Here is a 21,689-nt window from a genome sequence, read left to right as displayed (position 1 = left end):
TGATCTCTGGTTCCTCTGCCTTTCAAAACCCAACTTGTACATCTGGAAGTTCTCCATGCATGTAGTGCTGAAGCCTAGCTTGAAGGATTTTGAGCATAACCTTGCTAGCATGTGAAATGAGAGTAATTATATGGTAGTTTGAACATTCTTTGGCATTGCCCTTCTTTGGGATTAGAATGAAAATTGACTTTTTCCAGTACTGTGGCCACTGCTGAGTGTTCCAAATCTGCTGACATATTGAGTCAGCATCATCATTTAGGACTTTAAAAAGCTCAGCTGGAATTCCATCACCTCCACTAACTGTGTTCATAGTAATGCTTCTTAAGACACACTTGACTTCACATTTCAGGGTATCTGGATCTAAGTGAGTGATAACCACACCATCATGGTTATCTGGGTCATGAAGACCTTTCTTGTATAGTTCTTCCATGTACTGTTGCCACCTCTTCTTATGACAGTGATCAAAACCATCTCAAAAGAAAAAGAAATGCAATTAGGCACAATGGTTGTCCGAAGATGCTTTACTAATAGCTGAGGAAAGAAGAGAAGTGGAAAGCAAAGGAGAAAAGGAAAAATATGCCCAACTGAATGCAGAGTTCCAGAACATAGCAGAGTATAACTTTTCAATAAGCATTGCTGAGAACTAAGAGGAGAATGATACAATGGGAAAGACTAGAGATCTCCTCAAGAAAATTCAAGATATCAAGGGAACATTTCATGCAAGGATGGGCATAATAAAGAAGTAAATAGGAAAGAGAAGAAATATTTATGTAAAGAAATGGTGACTCTAACTTAATTTATAATAATTGAGAACAGAAAAATAAATATACAACTTTAAAGAATTGGTCATGTGACACAATGATAGGGTTAAATACGGTATAGTCAATTGAAATGATATTTACAAGGAATTTTTAAAGTCTCAGTAAGATGTTTATGATATAATGTTAAGTGAAAAGGAGTAGGATACAAAACTAAAGATCTCAGCTACTAAATAAAATACACACGGATACACATGGAAGATACAGACTCGAGAGTATGGTATGCTGTCATATATATATATGTATATATAAAGTATGAATAGACTTCTATGCTTATATATGCAAAGACTATCTCTGAAGGATACATAAATTGTTAACATGTTTGCCTCTGGCGAGAGATACTAGAGATTGGGAATCAGGGGTGGAAGCAAGATTTACTTTTCACTGTAAACTTTTAGGTTCCATATTACTTACTTTTTATGCTGAAAGTTAAGAAAATAATGCAAATGACAAATGGTGATAAAATAATAGTAATTTTACTATTTGATAACTTGCAAATTGTGAAGTTTGAATCATTTTTAATGTAAAATAAATGTTTTCAATATAGATTATTTATATATATAAAGAGTAATGCATACACTGGTTTATTATAAAAGTGTAAAAGGATACAACTTAGGAACAGCCAGGTGGAAGAGATGCGTAGGGCAGGGTATGGGGAAAAGGAGGTCTTGGAGCTTCCATGGCCTCTCCAGGTGTGCCACCCTTCCAACACATCAATGTCATCACCAGCCTGGAAGATCTCCATGCCCATTTGGTTAGGGTTGTTTATGAAGACTTTGTTCCTCTAGGCATGACTGATTAAGTCATTGGCTTTTAGTCATCACCTTAATCTCCAGCCCTTCTCTTCCTAGAGGTTAGCGGGTGATGCTGAAAGTTCCAATCCTCTAACCATGTGGTTGGTTCCTCTGGCAACAAGCCCCTACCTGAGGTTGTCCTGGAGCCCCAGTCACCAGTCATCTCATTAGCATACAAGACACTTAATCACTTGCACTTCCAGAGATTCCAAAGGCTTTAGGAGCTCTGCCTGGAAGCAGGTACCCAGACCAAATACATATCTTTTATTATATCACAGTACTCAATAAATGGTAACTGTTACATGGTTATTGTCACCACCATGTCCCTCGTGGAAAATAACGAGTACTTAACAAGTATTTACTGATAATATTAAGGCCCAGGTATACCACAATATATATACTGTTTAAATTAAATAATAAGATATAATTTCAAAATAGATGATACTCTGGTGTGTGAAAAAATAAAGGAGGAAATGTACTTCAAATATTAAAGATGGCAGTTTCTGAGTGGATGGGGTGTCTAGTAATTTAAAATTTTTCTTTTCTTTAGTCTTGTGTTTTTCCCTAACGTTTAATAATGGATATATACTTTCAAAGGTGAAATTTTCTCTTGTAAACAAAGATGACTGGTAGCAGAGCGGAGGATGGTGTGAGGTCGTTGTGATTGCTTCCCTTGTCTTAGATAGAAAAAAAGCATAATTCCTTTGACTTGCCAGTCCTTGAAATGAGCTCTGCATCTTGTACAATGAAAAACTGAAAAGTTTGGGCTATGAGACAGTTGGATCAGGCCAATTGTTCCCCTCCAATCTCACCTTCTTCTTTCGTGTAAATGCTCTGTCTGAGTCTCCAAGTGTCCTGGGCATGTTCCACACCTGCCTAGTGAGCCTTGCCAAGGGGCAGGCTGATACAGCGGTGGGCGTGTAGGTCCCAGTAAAGCCTTGAGAGCTGGGAGAAAAAGAAAGGGAAGAGCAGAGGCCACTGAAGGCTTGTGGTGGCCTATTTAAGGAAGTATTACTAAGGGCTGCTAATAATCCTACATATTCATCTGGCTTTTCTTCAAGTGAGCTTTTCACCTTTTGCATTTGTCAGCTTCTTATCTTTATAGCTTACCTGAGAGGCCCAGAGAGATAAATCATCTCTCTTTCTTTTCCTTTAAGGAAAAAAGCAGGAATTCCTAAAGAGGATGACACTCTGGACATCTTATGTCAGGGCTGTCCTTCCGCCCTCCTCTTGACTACACACCCCGCCTGCCTGAGTACCCAGTGTTAAGCAGGAGTGATGGCAGGTGGAGAAGTAGGGTCCCTGCAGAAAAAGAAATAAAAAAGCAAGTAAGACTATGGGGCCAAGTGCTCGATTATGGATGGCATTCAGACTGAGGTCTCAGGGAAGGTCTGGCATGTAATAAATACTTGCCAGATGAATGAATGAGCAAATGAACAGGAAATAAATGAAGGAGCTAGGCTTTGAAGGATTTGGAATAATAATAATTTATATTCACACGTGTTGGGATTTACCAGTTTATTAAGATCTTACTCCTTGTTATCTCATTTGAGTCCTGTAATAGCCCTGTGAGTAAAGCAGGGCAGAAATTGTTCTCCCCATTTTCCAGATTATGAGCTTGGGCCCCAGAGTAGTGATATGACTTTTATTAATTCAGTATACATTTACTGAGTGCTGATTACATACTAGGACTTGTGCTGAAACTAGAGAAATACATTAAGAAATGAAATACATTAGGTCCAAGAGGCTTGGTGTAAAGGAGAAGCTGGAATAGTAAACAGTTTCTGAAATGATACAAGTGCTATTGGAGTGTACTGGGAGCCTAGGGCCAGGAGTGCATGCCTCTGCCCTGCCCAGGGGAGGTAAACCTTCACATGGATCTGGAAGGTGGAATAGGAGTTTATTTGAAGGAGAAGAGTATTGTGGGCAGAAAGAATACATAGCTAAAGGTACAGAAGCAAGAAATAACAGTGTATTTAGAGTGGAGTATAATTTGGTATGGGCTTTCCTGGTGGCTCAGTGATAAAGAATCCACCTGCTAATGCAGGAGACATGGGTTTGATCTCTGGGTTGGGAAGATCCCCTGGAGAAGGAAATGACAATCCACTCCAGTACTCTTGCCTGGGAAATCCCATGGATGGAGGAGCCTGGTGGGCTACAGTCCGTGGGGTTGCAAAAGAGTTGGACATGATTTAGCAACTAAACCACCACAACAACAGCATAATTCTATAGAAAGTAGCACAGGTTGGTAGGGAGAAGCCTTAGGGGAAGGTAAAATTTAGAGAATTTCTTTTTTGGTTGGTTGGTTCTTTGTCAAGTTGAAAAGTTTGGGCTTGATCTTTAGAACTATAGGGAGCCATAAATGTTTTTGAAACAGGAGAATGAGAGCCCTGTGTTGGCTTTTCCTGGAATGTTCAAACATTTGCTGTCTTGACCTTCCTCCCTCCAGCCACCCCCAAACTCAGCTTAGGAGCTGTCTCCTGCAGGAGCCTCTCCTTGACCACCATGTCTTCAGGCTGGGTAAAGTGCTTCTGATGAGCTTCCTCAGCCAAGGCTTCCCTCTGTCTTATCACTTATTCACTGCTTTGTTACTCTGTGTTTTGAGTTTTTTACTCTAATCTGCGGCCACTCAGAGGTCAGACACCATGTCTGATTCATATTTGTATTCTTTGTGCCCAGCATAGGACTTGACTCAGAACAGTGTGCTCAGTAAATATTTGCTGAAGGAATATTTGGGAGGAGCTGGTTCCACCCCAATCCTGGGTTCCACCCCAATCCTGAGATGACATTTGGGGCAGGTTCAGTGAGGGGGTGATTCTGAGTAGAGTATTTCCTCAGTGATGCTGGGGTGGGGAGTGAGTGTGTGAATGGGTGTGTGACCATTAAAAGTTAGGTGACTCAGAGTGACACTGGAGATGTGTTCCTGAGTGACCGCAGGTCTCTCCTGCAGATGGCTTCAGTGACTGATAGTAAAGCCGGAGTCAAAGATGCTTCTGACCAGAATTTTGACTACATGTTCAAACTGCTCATCATTGGCAACAGCAGTGTCGGCAAAACTTCCTTCCTCTTCCGCTATGCGGATGACACCTTCACCCCAGCCTTCGTCAGCACCGTGGGCATCGACTTTAAGGTGAAGACAGTCTACCGCCACGAGAAGCGAGTGAAGCTACAGATTTGGGTAAGTCCTGGGCATCTTGGGCAGAAGTCAACTCCCGAAAGCTGACTCGCTTGCTAGTACAACGGCTGGGCAGTGGGGCCAGTTTAGAACTTTGCTGGGGTTTATGACATTAGGCCCCAGTGCTATAGCATGTCTGGCCCCTGGACTGTCCCTTGCTAATTTTATGCATTTGCTCTCATCTGGGGACTCAGTTGCTTCTGCTGCTTAACTGTCCAAGAGATTTTATCCTGGATTATACAGATGAGTGACCAAGAGTCTGGGCTTTGGAGTTATAGGCCTGGATTCAGATTTCGGTTTTGCCAGTTAATAGTCATGGAACCTGGACTAAGTTACTTAACCTCTCTAGGCCAGGCTTTCCTCTTTGGGGATTATAATGACACCTATATCATAGGGTTGGTGAGTGCTTAGCATAGTTCCTGGAACATAGTAAATGTACAGTAAATGCTAGCTACTGTGTCCATAATCTATCACTGTGTAATCACCTTAAAACTTGATGGCTTAAAACAACAATAATTCATTAACACACAGTTCTGTGGATTGAATATTTGGGAGTGGCTTGGTTTCTGGCTTGTGATCTATTATGAGGTTGCTGGCAGATGTTGGTTTGGGTTGCAGTCATCTGAAGGCTTGAGTGGACCTGAAAGATTCCTTTCCAAGGTGGCTTACTCATGTGTCTGGCACTGGCTTTAGTAGAAGACCTTTGTTCCTTCCTACATGGCTCTCTTCATACAATGTCTTAATGACATGGAGCTAGGGGGAAAGATCCAAGAAACCAAACTGAAGTGGTGATGTCTCTAATTAGAGTATGCTGCTGCTGCTGCTAAGTCACTTCAGTCATGTCCAACTCTGTGCGACCCCATAGACGGCAGCCCACAAGGCTCCCCTGACCCTGGGATTCTCCAGGCAAGAACATTGGAGTGGGTTGCCATTTCCTCCTCCAATGCATGAAAGTGAAAAGTGAAAGTGAAGTCGCTCAGTCGTGTCTGACTCTTAGCGACCCCATGGACTGCAGCCTACCAGGCTCCTACGTCCATGGGATTTTCCAGGCAAGAGTACTGGAGTGGGTTGCCATTGCCTTCTCTGTAGAGTATGCTATTGGTCACTAATTCAGTGTAGAAAGAAACTGTACAAAAGTATGAGTCCTGGGAGGTGAGGATTATTGGGGACCATCTTGGAAACTGGCTGCCACAGCTACTATTATTGGTATTTACCAGTGTACTAATAAAATATATACATATTTGAGATGATAATAGCAACATGTACATCAATACTTTTTGATAATGAATTAGCGTTGAGATTGGAAATTTTAAAAATCTGTGATTTAAAGTATTCAAAATGTATTATTTATTACCAGTCCACTCAACATTAATACATTGTGCATATATGTTATTAGTATAATCTGTATACAGTACTTTTTGTTTTACAATTTTTTCCCATGTATTAGTATTATCTCACAACCCCATGGGACAGATATTCAGAGCATAATTAATTTACCTTAAGTTGACCACACAGCTACAAAGTGAGGTTCCAATGCAGATCTTCTGATTCTAAACTATGAGTTTTTTTTCTCTACACTGTGTCCATTAGGTATTATAGAATCCATGTTTCCATTTGTGGTCATATTAAGTATTAATTCATATAGAGATAAAAGTTTATTTTGTTTATTTATTCTCTATTAAAAGCATCAAGGAATCATAAACCACTGGAAATGGGAGAAACTATGCAGACCATTTAGTTCATTGGTTCTAGAAGTGTGGTGTCCAGATCAACAGCATCAGCACCATTAGGAATTTGTTAGAGATGCAGAATCTCAGGTCCCTCCTCACACCCAGAGAATCAGAAACTCTGGGGTATAGCTGAATAATGTGCTATAACAAACCATCTGGGTGTTTTGAGGTAGGGTAAAACTGAAGAACCACTGATCTGGTTTAACTGCCTCATGGTGAGGACCAATCAGCATTTATTAAGCGCCTATTATGTGCCAGTGCTTTCATTTGTGTAGTCTGACATCCTCCCTGCAGCCAGTGCACAGAGTGGGCTGAAAGCACAGGATATCCGGGGCATGGTGAGCAATCCAGTGAAAATGGAGCAAGGCCGAGAAAGAGCCGGGAGGGGATGCTAAGAGAAATTTGCTGGAGAGGCTGTCGGGTGGCAGTTTGGGGGTTAGAGAGACCTTAGATAACAAATAAAAGGTTCTTGACATGGGTCAGAGGCTACATGCCTGATTATTCCTTAGGGAGCTGAAGAAACTTACTAGAGTTTATTATCTTTGAATACAAGATCAGTGTATACTAATATTTGCTATATGGATTGACACAGATGTCTTCATTTGATCTCCACATTAGATGGTTGTATATCCTACACTCAAACACTTCTTCAGGTGGAAGGAGACAAGTCTGCCCTTCTAAGGGATTGGCAGTGGTGGCTCCCTCACTCTTTTATTCATTTTCAGCCCATTGTGAGCTTTTGCAGTTTTCCTGTGCCTCATTAAGTGGGTTTATTGATTGTACTGTCTATTTTTAATGAAATGAACCCCCATGATATATATGTAGCTTTAAAAGAAACCCACAAAGAAGCTTCTGATTGAGGACTATACTAATTATAGTGAGCCTAAGTGAGCACAGATAATGGCTAGACATGTTTCCCCAATACCTAGCACAAGTTCAATGTTAGCCATGTTTTGAGGTAAAATCAATGACAATCTAATATGATCTGACATAAGCACATTGCTTTTGCTAAAAAAAAATTAGCAAAGGTGTTTTTGTGTGTGTGTGTGTTTGTATGCATATGTACTTTCTGTAGCAGAAAATAAACATTACTGTTCATAAATGCATTAAAATGTAAGCATTTGAATATTGCCTTTGTCATTGTATTTTAATATCTTTCGTGTACTGAAGCAGGCAGATATATAGGCTTTGGCAAGTCACTCCACTTCTGTGAGTAGGTAATATCCTCAACTGTAAAGGTCTCACAGGTTTGTTGAGGGGAAGCTACACGTGATAACATAGTATTGTGCCTGCAATACTGTGTATTAAGAATACAATAAAAGTTAGGTTCTGTCCTCTCTCTGCTCCTGACGCTCATGCAGACAGTGACTGACTTCCCTCCCAAGGTTTCCCACCTGTGGTTCCAGAAGTGCTGGAATGGCATCCAGGGATTCATTAGCACTGTATGAAGCGTTCAATTAAATTTCTCAAGCTCATTCAGTCTCTCCCAGGGGATTTCAAAAAGCCATTGTCAAGGTGGAAGGTGGAGAGGGAAGAAGAGGAGGTTAATATTGCTGTGCAGGACCATTCACAGAAGGAGTTTCTGCCACCTCTGGGGGATCGTGAGGGTACTGGTGGTGCCTTGTTTCTCAGCGTCCCTTGCCATGTAAGTCCTTGAGAGCCTCTTCTGTGTCCAGAAAGGTTAATTACTGTGGACTAGAGAAGATAATCTGACTGGGGAGGTAAGGGTAGGGGAGAAATCTCATTAATAGAGAGTGAGAGCATGCACAGGTGTGGAGGGAGGAGGGAGAATTGGTAACTACACAGCAACAGACCTGACTAGAGGCCACTTATTGCTTGGGTGCTAGTTGCCAAGCAACCCCTGGGGACCTGTGGGAAGAGAAGAGTGGGAGTTGGCCTTCCACTACCCATTGTGAGGGCTATTGGGTCTGGGGGAAGGGAAGAGTCCGGGGGTCTGAGGGATGATGGAGCCAACCCAGGAATCCTGGGTTTTAGTCCTGGCTCTGCCCTGCAGTGTGGTCATTGTGTGATCTGGAGTAACTATTCCCCTCCATGGACCTGTTTCCCCAAAGATCAAAAGGAGAAAATAATCCTCTCTCTTCTTGCCTCGTGGGATGTTGTGAAGTTCAAGGGAAGACATGGAAAGGAAAGTCCAAGGAGAATTATGAAGCTTTGAGTAGCTCAGGATTATGGATATTGTCAGTCATGTGAATTCTTCCTGTATGTGCTTTAAATCATTCTTTGTGTCTTCACATCTTCCCTCTGACCCAAGGAGGTAGTTATCTCCTTAAAGAATGGGTGGTTGGGCTTCTCTGGTGGCTCAGTGGTAAAGAATCCACCTGCCAGTGCAGGAAGATATTTGACCTCTGATCCGGGAAGATCTCACAAGCTACAGAGTACCTAAGCCTGTGTACCACAACTACTGAACCTGTGCTCAAGAGCCTGCGAGCCGCAAATGCTGAAGCCCACAAGCCCTAGAGCCTCTGCTCTGCAACGAAAGAAGCCACTGCAGGGAGAAGCCCATGCACCACGACTAGAGGGTAGCCCCTGTTCATCACAACAGCCCATGCAGCAAAAAAGACCCAGCACAGCCAAAAATAAATAAAACTATACATATATGTATATATGCTTAGTTGCTCAGTCTTGTCTGACTCTTTGCGATCCCATGAACTTTAGCCGGCTAGGCTCCTCTGTCCATGGGGATTCTCCAGGCAAGAATATTGAACTGGGTTGCCATGCCCTCCTCCAGGGGATCTTCCCAACCCAGGGATCGAACCTAGGTCTCCTGCATTGCAGGTGGATTCTTTACTGTCTGAGCCACCAGGGAGGTATATATATATACCCCACCAATATAGGTGGTTGAGCCTAGAGATGTCAAATTACTTGTGCAGAGCCAAACAGTGAACTCCATTCTTTTATTCATTCAGTAGACATTTATCTGGTACTTCCTCTGTGCTAGGCACTGTGCTAGCTGTGGGGAAATACTCTTTCTATTCTCTTGGAGTTTTCATTGAAGTGGGGGAGATAGACACTAAATGTCACTGTTCAGTCGCTCAGTGGTGTCTGACTCTTTGCAACCCTGTGGATTGCAGCATGTCAGGCTTCTGTGTCCATCACTAACTCCCGGAGCTTGCTCAAACTCATGTCCACAGAGTCGGTGATGCCATCCAACCATCTCATCCTCTATCATCCCCTTCTCCTTCTACCTTCAATCTTTCCCAGCATCAGGGTCTTTTCTAGTGAGTCAACTCTTTGCATCAGATGGCCAAAGTAGACACTAAGTATATGAGTGAAAAATATCTAATTTCATCTGTGATAAGGGCCATGAGGAAAAAAAAAATCAACTTATTTCAAACTCCAGCACTGAGGTGCTGAGCTCAGGAATCACTAAACTGTGACTTGGGTCTCATCCCCAGTTTGCAACTGGGGCTCAGGCTCAATTCTATTCACAATTTAAAAGGCTCACTCCAGGCCTGGTCTCTGTCAGGGGATGCAATGGAAGGGGCCTCCACTCTGGAAGGCCAGGATGTCCTCTTTCTCACTCCCACTAGCGAGGCTTTTTTTTTTTGGTGACCTTCTTGTCAGGAAGACTTAAAAATAGGTGTGTCTCTTGTGTCTGGAATTACTTGTTTAGAGAATGAGAAATGGACTGGCTGGCCCAACATTTTTCTGTCGAGAGTTCAAGAATTCTGTGTTTTGTGAAGGATTTAAAGATCACTCTCCTCACTCCCGGGCTTGTCCTGGAATTGCTGTTCTTCATCCTCTTTTTCTTTCTGACCTCCCTCCTCTGAAATCCTCAGTCCCTATGGTGCTTGTGTGTACCTCCATTATTCAAGTTGTTTTGTTGTGTTGGTGATGATTTTGGGGGAAGGGGCACTGCGCCACACAATCCCTTCCTCTGTCTTTTAGCCAGCTGTGTAAATTTTGTCAGCCTCTCTCTCTCTCTCTGACTTCCTGCCTTTCTCTTATAAAGACCCATATGATTACCTTGGGCTCACCTGAATGATTGAGATAATCTTTCCCATTTTAAAAACTTAATCACATTTTCTAAGTCCCTTTTCCCATGCAAGGTAATATATTCACAGGTTCTGGGGATTAAGACATGGATATCTTTCGGGGACCATTATTCTGATTACTACAGCATCTATTAATAACATGGAAAAAACCTAATATAAATTCTCCCCATTTTTCAGGGCTCTGACTCGGGTCCCCTTGTCTCTAATGAGAGCCCCCTCTGCTAACTCCCTGAAACAGGTCCTGTCTGTGGCTTAAAAGGCTCAGACTTCCTGCTGAGAACGCCTGCCATCTTGTTTGGTGCCAACAAGCCTGTGAGCTTGGAGCTTATCACATCTCAGTCTCATTTTAGACATGAGGAGGCTGAGGTCCAGAGAGAGAGGACTTTACTAAGGGCCCATTGCAGGGTCCATAATGCCACCTTCAGGAAGTTGAAATCTGGCCACCAGAACATAATGCAGACCCACAGAGAGGCCGATGGACAGCACAGAAGAGGCTGGAGGCTGAACAGGAATACGTGGGCTGTGACAGGTCCCTGTGGCTTCAGGAATATGGAGACATTGCTGAGTACAACATTCCCTACTTAGCTCTTATGATATTCAGAATCGATTTTTCTAGGCAGCAAATTTCCTGGTGTGGCTGCAGAGACATGTTGATACTTTCATCTTCCCAAAGCCGGTAGGAACCAGCTGCTAGGAAGTTTAATCTGATTTTTAAAATCACAACAAAGACTATGGGAGGTCAAATCAGAATTGCGGGCATCGTCTGCTTTTGTAATTTGCAAAAGAGTGAACCAGCAATCCTGATCTGCTCTTCTAGGGGCTTGCACATTTTGGGACCACCACTGCCTTCCTGCCACACAAATTGGCGCGGGAGGAAGAGAAGTAACCCACAAGCCATTTGCACATTCATTCATTCAATAAACATGTATGTCTATTATGTGCCAGGCACTGTCATAACAGGGCAAATAAACAGCTACAATACAAAATAAGTGATATAAAGGGATGAAGAAAGTGCTGTGGGAACACAGGAAAGGAGCTACTATCTCTGCCTGGGAAAGCTATTTTAGGCTTCACAAAAAGGGGCCATTTGTACTGGGTGTTGGCAATTGAGCTAAGAGGTTTTCAGGTTAGTGCTGGGGAAGATCTTTACAAGCAAAAGATGTGTGCAAAATCACGATTGCTTTCAAGGACCCATATTGTGTGTCTGGCTCTGGTAGGCTCTGCAGGGATTGGTGAAACAGTATCCCTCCTTCTAAGGAGAGGGTGGTGCTCGGGTGTTAAGAGACGTATAACATGTACAGAAATAGCGACGATGCTGCAAATATTAATGATGCCTTGAGAGAGGTACAGAAAGTTTTGAGAGTTCAGAGAGGGAGCGCTCCTTCTAAACTTGAGAGCATCAGAGAGGGCTCCATGGAGGAGGTGGCTTTATGGTAATGAAAGCTGGCTCTAGCATATAATAACATCCTCAGGAGCAGGGCTCTCCGTCTCATTCATTCCCTCTGTGGTCCAGGCTGACCTCAGTTTTTGACTCTGCGGCTGCATGCTGAGATCCCTGCAATGATTTACTTGTTCAAGAAGCAGCACAGCATGTGATCAGGGGCATGGCCTTTGGATGGAGCAACCTGTGCTCCAGAACCACTTCTGCTGCTGTCACCTAGTTCAAGTCCCATTATTTCCCTGTACTTCACTTTCCTCTTTCTAAAATAAGGATAATTTTAGTAACATCTGCCTTGTGTTGTTGAGAGAATAATATGAGACAATGCTTAGCCTAGTGGCTGGTACACAGTAAATGATCCTTCATTGGTAGCCTTGTTTTTATTAACTCTGTTACTCTCAAGGGTTGATTTGTGGCAACTGAAAGTCTAAATGTGATCTGAGCTGATTCTGCATCCTTTTTAGGAGTTGAGGAACATCCACCTGAGTGCTTTCTCTGACTCTCAAGCTGAGTGGTGTTGATGGCTGACTGCTTTGCCAGAGCCCTGCCCTAATGGCACATGCAGTTTAGTTGGGAAGAGAAAACAATTCAGAAGACCATTAAGGGCTAAAATGTGTGTTGCTGATAATTTTTCATCAGCACTTCTCTTTATTTAATGAGCACAATACTGTTTTGGTTTTCCTCCCCTAACCACACAGCTCCTTGTGTAATTTTTAATTGTATAGCTATAGGAAAGAAGTAGCCAAGATATTTGCTGCACACGCTTGAACTGTTGGGTCAGCAGCTTTGTGTTACTGCCCTAACTCGGGGAGAAGGTATTTGTGTCTTACAGGGATATGTAGCTATATATTTTGTTTGTTTTCATTTGTTTTAGTCACTGAGTCATGTCTGACTGTTTGCAACCCCATGGACCCCCTGCCAGTCTTCTCTGTCCATGGGGTTTTTCAGGCAAGAATACTGGAGTGGGTTGCCATTTCCTTCTCCTGGGATCTTCCCAGGATCAAACCCACATTGGCAGGCAGATTCTTCACCACTGAACCACTGCTATGTATTTTACTAATTGTGAAACCCTGGAAATTAGTGATGTGGACAACTTGATGTGGTCTTTAAACAACTCTCTGCAGTATTCTTTTCTGTTACCATAAATTGTATTTAAGTGCTTGCTCTCTTTTGCTTTTCAATTGTATCAATACCATTGGTAACCCTCGACATTTTAATATTAATAAACTGTGGTGCTGAGTGTATGCATTGGCATGCAGGGAAGGGAGAGTTCAGTATATAAAGTGGGTAAGAAAGACCTCTGGGAGGAAGGGGGGAGGGCATTGCAGAGTAAGGCAAGAGGGGAGGGTATAATAGAGATATTCCAAGCAAGAGGGGCTCTCATAAGCTGAAATGAGGGCAGATATTAAGAGATAGGGTCAGTTGCCATGTGCTTTGTAGGATGTTCTTTCTGTGAGGTGACTGAAATCCTCCCACATCTCCCAGTCACAGCTCTTGCCTCTGCTCCACCTCCCACTCACCGTATCCTTTCCAGCCACAACAAACTTCTATGCATTTGTTCGTTTATTTACTCATTCATTCATTCAGCAATATTTACATTGTGTGCACCAAGCACTGTTTCAGGTACAACAGACACAGCAGTGAAAGTAACAAATGGAATTCCCTTTCCCACATTCCCCTAGATTTAAGGAGGGAGACTGGCAATGAATAAATATGCAGTATGTTCCATGATGATAAGTACTCTGGAGGAAAATGCAGCAGGCAAGGGGGATAGGCTAGGATAGGTGGGCTGTTTATAAATTTAATCAAGGTGGTCAGGGTGAACTTCACTGAGCAGGGCACTTTTCAGTAAAATTCTAAAGGAGGAATAGGTTATTTGGAGGAAGAGGATCCCAGGGAGAAGGGAAGGCAAGTGCAGAAGCCCTGAGGCAGGGGTATGCTTGGCACATTCCAGGGACAGTAGAAGGCCAGGGGGATGGAGCAGGAGAGTGGTCACAGATGAAGCTGGAGTTAGTGGGAGGGCTAGATTGTCTTGGGCCTTGGAGGCCTTGTAAGTCTTTGGGTTTTTTTTTTTTTAATCCAAAAGGTGTAATTGTTATACAAAAACCTGTACATATTTAATGTTTATAATTTGATGGGTTTGGACACATGCAAATACTTCTGAAACCATCAGCACAATCAAGATAATAGACTTATTCAACTCCAAAGTTTCCTTGTGCACTCTTACCCCCTCCTTTTTTTTCAGTAGTAAGAGCAGTTAACATGAGGTTTGCCTTCTTAAAAAATTTAAGTAAATACTACAGTTCTGCTAACTTACAGGTACTATGATTTACAGCAGATCTCTAGAACTTGCACCTTGCATAACTGAAACTTTATAGCAAATTCATCAAGTCCTCACTTCCTCTCCCCTCAGCCCCTGGAAACCACTGTTCTATTTTCTGCTTTTATTTGACTATTTTAGATATCTCAGATAAATAGAATTATGCAGTAATGTTATTGGCTTATTTCACTTAGGATAATGTCTTCCAGATTCATCCATGTTGTTACAAATGGCAAAAATCTCCTTTTTTAAGGCTGAATAATATTCCATTGTGTGTTTATACCACTTTCTCTTTATCTGTCTAAATCAATGGACGTTTGGGTTGTTTCCATATCTTGATTAATGTGAATAATGCTGCAGTAAACATGGGATTCAGATATTAGTTGCTCAGTTGTGTCTGACTCTTTTTGACCCCATGGACTGTAGCCTGGCCCAGCTCTGTCTATGCAATTCTCCAGGCAAGAATACTGGAGTGGGTAGCCATTCCCTTCTCCAGGGGGTCTTCCCAACCTAGGGATCAAACTGGGGTCTCCCACATTGCAGGCAGGTTGTTTATTGTGTGAGCCACCAGAGAAGCTGAGAAGATTCTTGAGAGTCCCTTGGACAACAAGGAGATCAAACCAGTCAGTTGTAGAGGAAATCAACACTGAATACTCGTTGGAAGGACTGATGCTGAAGCTGAAGCTCCAAACTTTGATCACCTGATGCAAACAGCTGACTCATTGGAAATGACCTTAATGCTGAGAAAGAATGAGGGCAGAAGGAGAAGAGGGATATAGAGGATGAGATGGTTGAATGGTATCACTGATTCAATGGACATGAACTTGGGCAAACTCCAGGAAATAGTGAGGGACAGGGAGTCCTGGCATGCTACAGTCCATGGGATCTCAGAGAGTCAGACATGACTTAGCAACTGAACAACAACAAAAAACATGGAATTGCAGATATCTCTTTGAGGTTCTTACTTCAATTCTTTTGAATACATACATACCCAGAAGTAGAATTTCTGGATCATATGGTAGCTCCGTCAAAGGACTTGAATAGACATTTCTCCAAAGACACATATGAAAGGTCCAACAAGTATATGACAAAATGCTCAGCAGCACTAGGAAATGCAAATCAATACCAGGAAATATATTCTCATACATGTTAGGGTGGCTATTATAAAGCTAAAAAGATATGAAGCATTGTGAAAGACTTGGAGCCCATCTACACTGTTGTTTTGTTGGGATGTAAAATGGAGCAGCTGCTATGGAAAACAGTATGGAGTTTCCTCAGAAAAATCTTTGAAGGCTTTGGGCTTTACTCTGGATGAGATGGGAGAATTTTGGGCAGTGGAATTATATGATCTGACTTATATTTTTTTAAATAAAATTTAGTTTTTGATAATTTTAGATTTATAGAAAATTTCCAGTGATTGATAGAACAGAGAGTTCCCATATATCCTTCACCCAGTTTCCCTATATAACCATGGTGCATTTGCCAAAACTAACTTAAAATTGATACAGTATTAGTAGCTAAATAGACTTCAATTGAATTTCACTGGTTTTTCAACTAATGTTCTTTTACTGCTTCAGGATCCAATCCATGCTGCACTTAATAACTTTTAAAAATTGAGATATAATTCTTATATCATAAAATTAACCTTTTTAAGGTTTACAGTTCAGTGAATTTTAGTATTCACAAAATTGTGCGACCATCACTACTAATTCCAGAATATTTTAGTGTCTTGCACTTTAATATTTAACAGGATTGCTCTGAGGCAGGGTATGTCTGTTTCAAGAATAAATTATAAAACAACAACAGGCAGAAGTGGGAAGATTGGTTAGGAGTTGTAATAATCAGGCTGGGAATGATTGTAGTTTGAAGTAGAGGGGTAGGAGTAGTGGGAGTGAAAGTGGTCAGTGATGGTAGTCAAAGTGTGTATGGTTTGAAAATATTGTTGACAGGGTCTCTTGTTAAATTGGATGTGGGAGAGAAGGAAGGAGAGGAGTCACGGATGATCCCAAGCGTTGGGACTGAGCAGCTGGAAGGTTAATGATGCCTCTGACTCAGATCTGGAAGACTTCGGGGACATCAGGATTTGGGGAGACAACTAGGTACTGAGTTTTGGTTATGTTAAATTTGAAATGCCTGATAACCAAGTGAAGTCACTCAGTCATGTCTGACTCTTTGTGACCCCATGGACTGTAGCCTACCAGGCTCCTCTGTCCATGGGATTTTCCAGGCAATAGTACTGGAGTGGATTGCCATTTCCTTCTCCAAGGGATCTTCCCAACCCAGGGATTGAACCCAGGTCTCCTGCATTGTAGACAGACGCTTTACCGTCTGAGCCACCAGGGAAATCCAATAACCAAGTAGAGATATAGAATAGGCTTTTGGATAAATGAATCTGCGGGTCAGTGCAGAGGCCCTGCCTGGAGATATAAATTAGCAAGTCATTAGCATAGGGAAGGTATTTAAAACCATGAAGCCAAACAAGATAAAAAGGGAGGGTGTGAAGATAGGAACATTCTAAGGAGTAAAGACCAGAGATATTCCAACATGAAGATGTTGGGAAGATAATCACAAAGGATACTAAAAAAGAACAACTGAAAGGGGAAAATGCAGGGTCTTTGCAGCCAAACACAGAATTTTCTAGAGGGAGAAGAGATAAGCTGTGTCCAGTGCTGCTGCTCAGCCTGTATGAGGACTGAGGATTGACCACTGGATCTAGCAGCAGGAATTTTATTGGTAACCTTGACTCTAGCTGTTTTGGTGGAGTAGTGGCAACGAAAGCCTGCTAAGAGTGAGAGAGGAGAAACTAGAGAGACCAGCCATACATAGCACTTTTAAGGATTTTTGGTAGCTGAAGATGAAGGGGGATGTTAGTCAGAAAATGTTTCTGATTTTTGTTTTTTAAGATGAGAGAAGTTGCATCATGTTTGTGCGCTGGTGGGACAATTCAATAGAGATCAACAAATCAAGCAACCAACAAAGAAAACAAAACTGACATTGTGGGAGACAGAGGAGAGCTTCTAGGACAGTGTCCTTGAGTTGATGAGAGTGGGATGACAGTGTGAGTCCTTGCTAGAAGCACAGACTGGGCATCCATATTAACATGGCAGAGCTGGAAGGAATGGGCACAGGTGCAGCTAGGGGTTGGGTTCCCAGGTGGCGCTAGTGGAGAGTAACCACCTGCCGATACAAGAGACATAAAGTGACGCGGGTTCGATCAGGATCCTCCCTAAGTCAGGAAGATCCCCTGGAGGAGGGCATGACACTTCACTCCAGTATTCTTGCCTGGAGAGTCTCATGGACAGAGGAGCCTGGCAGGCTACAGACATAGCATCGCAGAGTCAGACACGATGAAGTGACTTAACACACACACACATGCAGCTAGGGGCTACATGTGCTGGTGGGAATTCTCTTGGATACACTTTTTTGGTGGAGTAGGAAGCAAGGTCGTCAGCTGAGAGTGAGGTTGGGAGAGGGGACGCAGAGATTCAAGAACAGAGGAGAAAGTCGTCTCAGAAGGTGGAAGAGGGAATAGACTAGGGAAATGTAATTTGATTGCTGATTAGCATTAAGGCTCCACTTGAAATTAGTAATCATAAATTTAAATTCATAAATTCAGAGCATAGTTGTGTGTTTGCTCCGACCATGTTTTGCTCTGTGGATGCAGTCATAGCAGAGGCAGAGAGTTGGCTCTAATGAAAGTATTGTTTTGCTGAATGGGTATGACAAAGAAATCGAGGACCAACGGAGTCTGAGGTGTGTGCGGGAAACCAGTGTCATAATTGGCCCTAGAATTCAAGCTGGGCAGAGAAGGAGGTATGATGTAAAGGCAGTGAAAAGATGGTAGAGGTTGAAGACTCGCAGCTGGGAATCTAGAAGGAATGAACTAGAAAGATCACAGCTATCTGAGAATAGGAGGTTGAAATTCCTATTGGTACCAGCAAGGTGGAGGGCATAATTGTGAGTGGCTGAGGCAGGGATGGAGATCAGCATGACGGGAGAAGAGGAACTTGAGGGAAGATGTGGGAAAGCTCACCTCTGTGGCTATGAAATCACCAAAAATTATGGAGAGAGTAACATGAAGCAAGAACTGCTCACTGGTCAGCAGAGGGATGAGTGGGTGGCGTAATCTCATAATGTAAGACCCAAAGCTGGAGGACATATTGTTTTTTGAAGGGGGGAAAGAGAATGCTCTGCAGGCTGGGGTGGAAAGCAATAACATGTGTCCTACTTTCTGGCCCAGAGATTCAGAGGTAGTGAGAGAGGAGCAGCCATCAATTTGGGAGAAGCCATGCCCTCAAGGAGAATCAGCTTTCAATCACAGCAGGAAGGTGAGGAAAACATCCAGACCAGAGGTGGAGGAAAATGAGATTTCTCTGATGACCAACTGTGGGTTTCAGAAGGCCCAGGGAAAGCCTTCAAGGGGAGAGGAGAAAATAGGGCTAGAAAAGATGATATACATAGCTGTAAGGGAATCAAAGCCCAGTAATTAGGAATGGCTGGGCAGACTGGGGCTTCTTGCCATGACTGACATGAATGGAGGAATAAAGGCTACAGACAGTGGTTGTGTGGGGGCCACAGGGGAGGGATATGGGTCTTGCTTCCTCTTGATCCCTGGTTTTAGAGGCCCGGAGGCTGGAGGATCTTGCTTTCTTACTCAGAAGGCCTCCCTCTCCATTTCACACATCAATAGTTATTGTGGCAATAAACAGCAACCACCATTTATGTAAAATATCTTCACCTGTAAAATGGGGCTAATAATACCTCCGGCAGGGTTGATGTGAGCTGACAATGGCACTGCCTAATGGCCAGCACTGTGCTCAGTGCTTTTAGCAACTCATGTTATTCTCCCAGCAATCCTGTGAGCTAGGTAGGTATTGTTATTATCCTTGTTTTATAGATAAGCAAACTGAGGTCCACATTTCCCCGGTGGCTCAGCAGTAAAGAATCCACCTGCCAATGCAAGAGGCACAGGTTTGATCCCTGGGTTGGGAAGATACCCTGGAGAAGGAAATGGCAACTCATTCCAGTATTCTTGTCTGGGAAATCCCAGGGATAGAAGAGTCTGACAGGCTACAGTCCATGGGGTCTTTAAGAGTCGGACATGGCTTAGTAACTAAACAAGAACAACAAAACTGAGGTCCAGAGAAGTTAGGTAGCTTACTTAAATTCACTAAAATAGTAGGTTGTAGAGTCCAGATTTTTTTTAAAAGATTTTTATTTTGATGTGGAGTAGTTTTAAAGTCTTTATTGACTTTGCTACAATATTGTTTCTGTTTTATGTTTTGTTTTTTTTGGCCTCAAGGCATGTGGGATCTTAGCTCCCGGATCAGGGATTGAACCCACACCTCCTGCATTGGAAAGCGAAGTCCCAACCACTGGACCTAGGAAGTCTCTAGACTCCAGATTTTAATCCAGGTTTTTCTGACTTTAGGGGCTTCCCTGGTGGTGGAAATGGTGAAGAACCTGCCTGCCAATGTAGGACACATAAGAGACCAGGGTTCAATCCCTGGATCGGGAAGATGCCCTGGAGGCAGGCATGGCAATCCACTTCAGTATTCTTGCCTGGAGATCCCACAGACAGAGGTGCCTGGCAGGCTACAGTGCATAGGGTTGCACAGAGTGGGACATGACTGAAGCGACTTAGCACGCATGTACATTGGACTTCAAAACCCATGTATGATGCTCTGTACCCCACCCTCCTTGTTATATCATTACATATGTAATGACTTGGGTGCTCAGAAAGCACTCAATAGATGGTGAAAATATTGTTGAGTTATAATTTATTGAGCAACAACTATAGATTGTACAGTTACTTTACATGCCTTTAAAAGACAATCACCACAATGATGGAGCACAGAACAGATGACAAAACTACCAGACTCAGAAGTTAAGAGACTTGAACAAATATCATCAAAGTTAGTAAATGGCACAATAGGGGCTCAGAACTTGTGCTCTTTTTACAGCCGACTGCCTTCACCACTCTTCCGGTTGCCCTGTGATGCCCCAAGGACCTCACAGGTGGTTGAGAGTCAGTGTCATAGCTGAAAATTGGAGCTGCGTCTCCAAGGAAACACGTTCAGAAAGGGATGGGTTATCTGTTTCAAACTATCCCCCGTTAGCTTTCCAGCTTCTCTCCCTTTCTACCAGCCCTGTCTCTCTCCACCCTCTACAGCTTCACAGGTGATTCTGATGGGCCTCACTGATAAACAGGTCTGTAATTCAGTGGTTCAGCGCTTAATGCAGTGTTCAGTGAGGAGCGCATTCTTCCAGTATGAGGATGGGTGGGAGCTTCATTAGTTGTGGTAGAGGTAGAGTGAAAACATGGCCCCAGCAGTGTGACAAGTAACGATGTCTCTGAGCCTCTGTTTCCTCAGCTGTAAAATGGGAATAACATTAACAGCTACTTTAGTAGCACAGTAAACGAGAGAATAAAAGGAAAGGACTTAACATGGTGCCTGTGACATATCAGGTGGTCAGTAAGTTTGCCCAGTCACACAGAGAATGGTGGAGCAGGATGAGTTCACGAGTGCTCCATTGTGCTGTACTGTGTGACTAGCCTTGGTTGCTGCCATTTTTAAGACTGGAGCCATGGTGTGTACAGGGTGGGGTTCATCAGCAGGGAAATCAGATGTGAGCTGCGGACCTTTTACTCCCATTTTCAATGGGGTGGAGAGAGCAGCAGTGCTCTGCCCTTGAAGATGCCTGGATGCCTTCAAAAGCAGGACATTCTCCTCACTTGCCGGGGTCTTGCCTGATGGGTTGCTAAGGGCAGGGGGAGGTGTCAGGGAGGCCATTCAACTGAGGATTTATCATTCCTTCCTTCTGCAGACTCCCCCTCCCCCCAAATCATGGCCCCACACCACTGCTCCACACCTTGGGTTGCCAGGTGACAGCTGGAAACTCTTATCCTCTCTCTACGCCTGTGCTTCTCACCTTCCTCTGTGAAGTCTGTCGACTCTGTGCTAATGACGAAGAGACTTTGAGCTCAGGCCCAGGAGGTGGTGGGGAGGGAGACGATGGAGGGGTCAAGTCCAAGCGGGTGTCTTTGCTCCCTTTCTTGAGCACCCCAACCACTGCCCCTAGCTTAAAACTGAGGGTCGCCCTTTGTTCTCAGTTCTGGTCCTACTTATCCAGTTCATAAAAACTATCAGTTCTATCCTCCAAATTTCTCTTGTATGCATCCCCTCCTCAATTCTGTGCCCTAAATATTAACCAGGGCAATCTGAGCCTGGCTGTTCTTCTGTCCCTTTCCTACCTCAGATTCTTGTTCTCTTCTCCTTAGACTGTATCTGGAGCCTGAATGGATCTCCCTGCCCTCAGCCTTGCTTCCTTCACATGCTCGCTGATCACTGTCACTGCATGGCTTTAAACCAGGGAGGGCTGCCCATCCATACCCAG

General features: G+C 43.3%; 1 protein-coding gene and 1 long non-coding RNA gene across 2 annotated transcripts in view; one reads left to right on the top strand and one right to left on the bottom strand.

Moving 5' to 3' along the window:
• The window catches only part of RAB3B (RAB3B, member RAS oncogene family), a 72,651-nt gene that overhangs the window by 7,114 nt on the left and 43,848 nt on the right, over nt 1-21,689 (top strand). Inside the window, exon 2 of the mRNA XM_069591428.1 lies at nt 4,563-4,790. Within this exon, the coding sequence (XP_069447529.1) occupies nt 4,563-4,790 (228 nt within the window). The remainder of the gene's footprint in view (nt 1-4,562; nt 4,791-21,689) is intronic.
• LOC138441090 (uncharacterized) lies at nt 1,382-2,498 on the bottom strand. Its single transcript, XR_011257241.1, has 2 exons — nt 2,425-2,498; nt 1,382-1,548 (listed from the first exon to the last, which is right to left on the bottom strand). It is a non-coding gene; the product is annotated as an uncharacterized lncRNA (long non-coding RNA).

This window comes from Ovis canadensis, chromosome 1, assembly GCF_042477335.2.
Source record: "Ovis canadensis isolate MfBH-ARS-UI-01 breed Bighorn chromosome 1, ARS-UI_OviCan_v2, whole genome shotgun sequence".
In the NCBI taxonomy this organism is placed as follows: domain Eukaryota; kingdom Metazoa; phylum Chordata; class Mammalia; order Artiodactyla; family Bovidae; genus Ovis; species Ovis canadensis.
The sequence above is the reverse complement of the archived record's forward strand: the minus strand, read 5'-3'. Positions and strand labels throughout refer to the sequence as shown.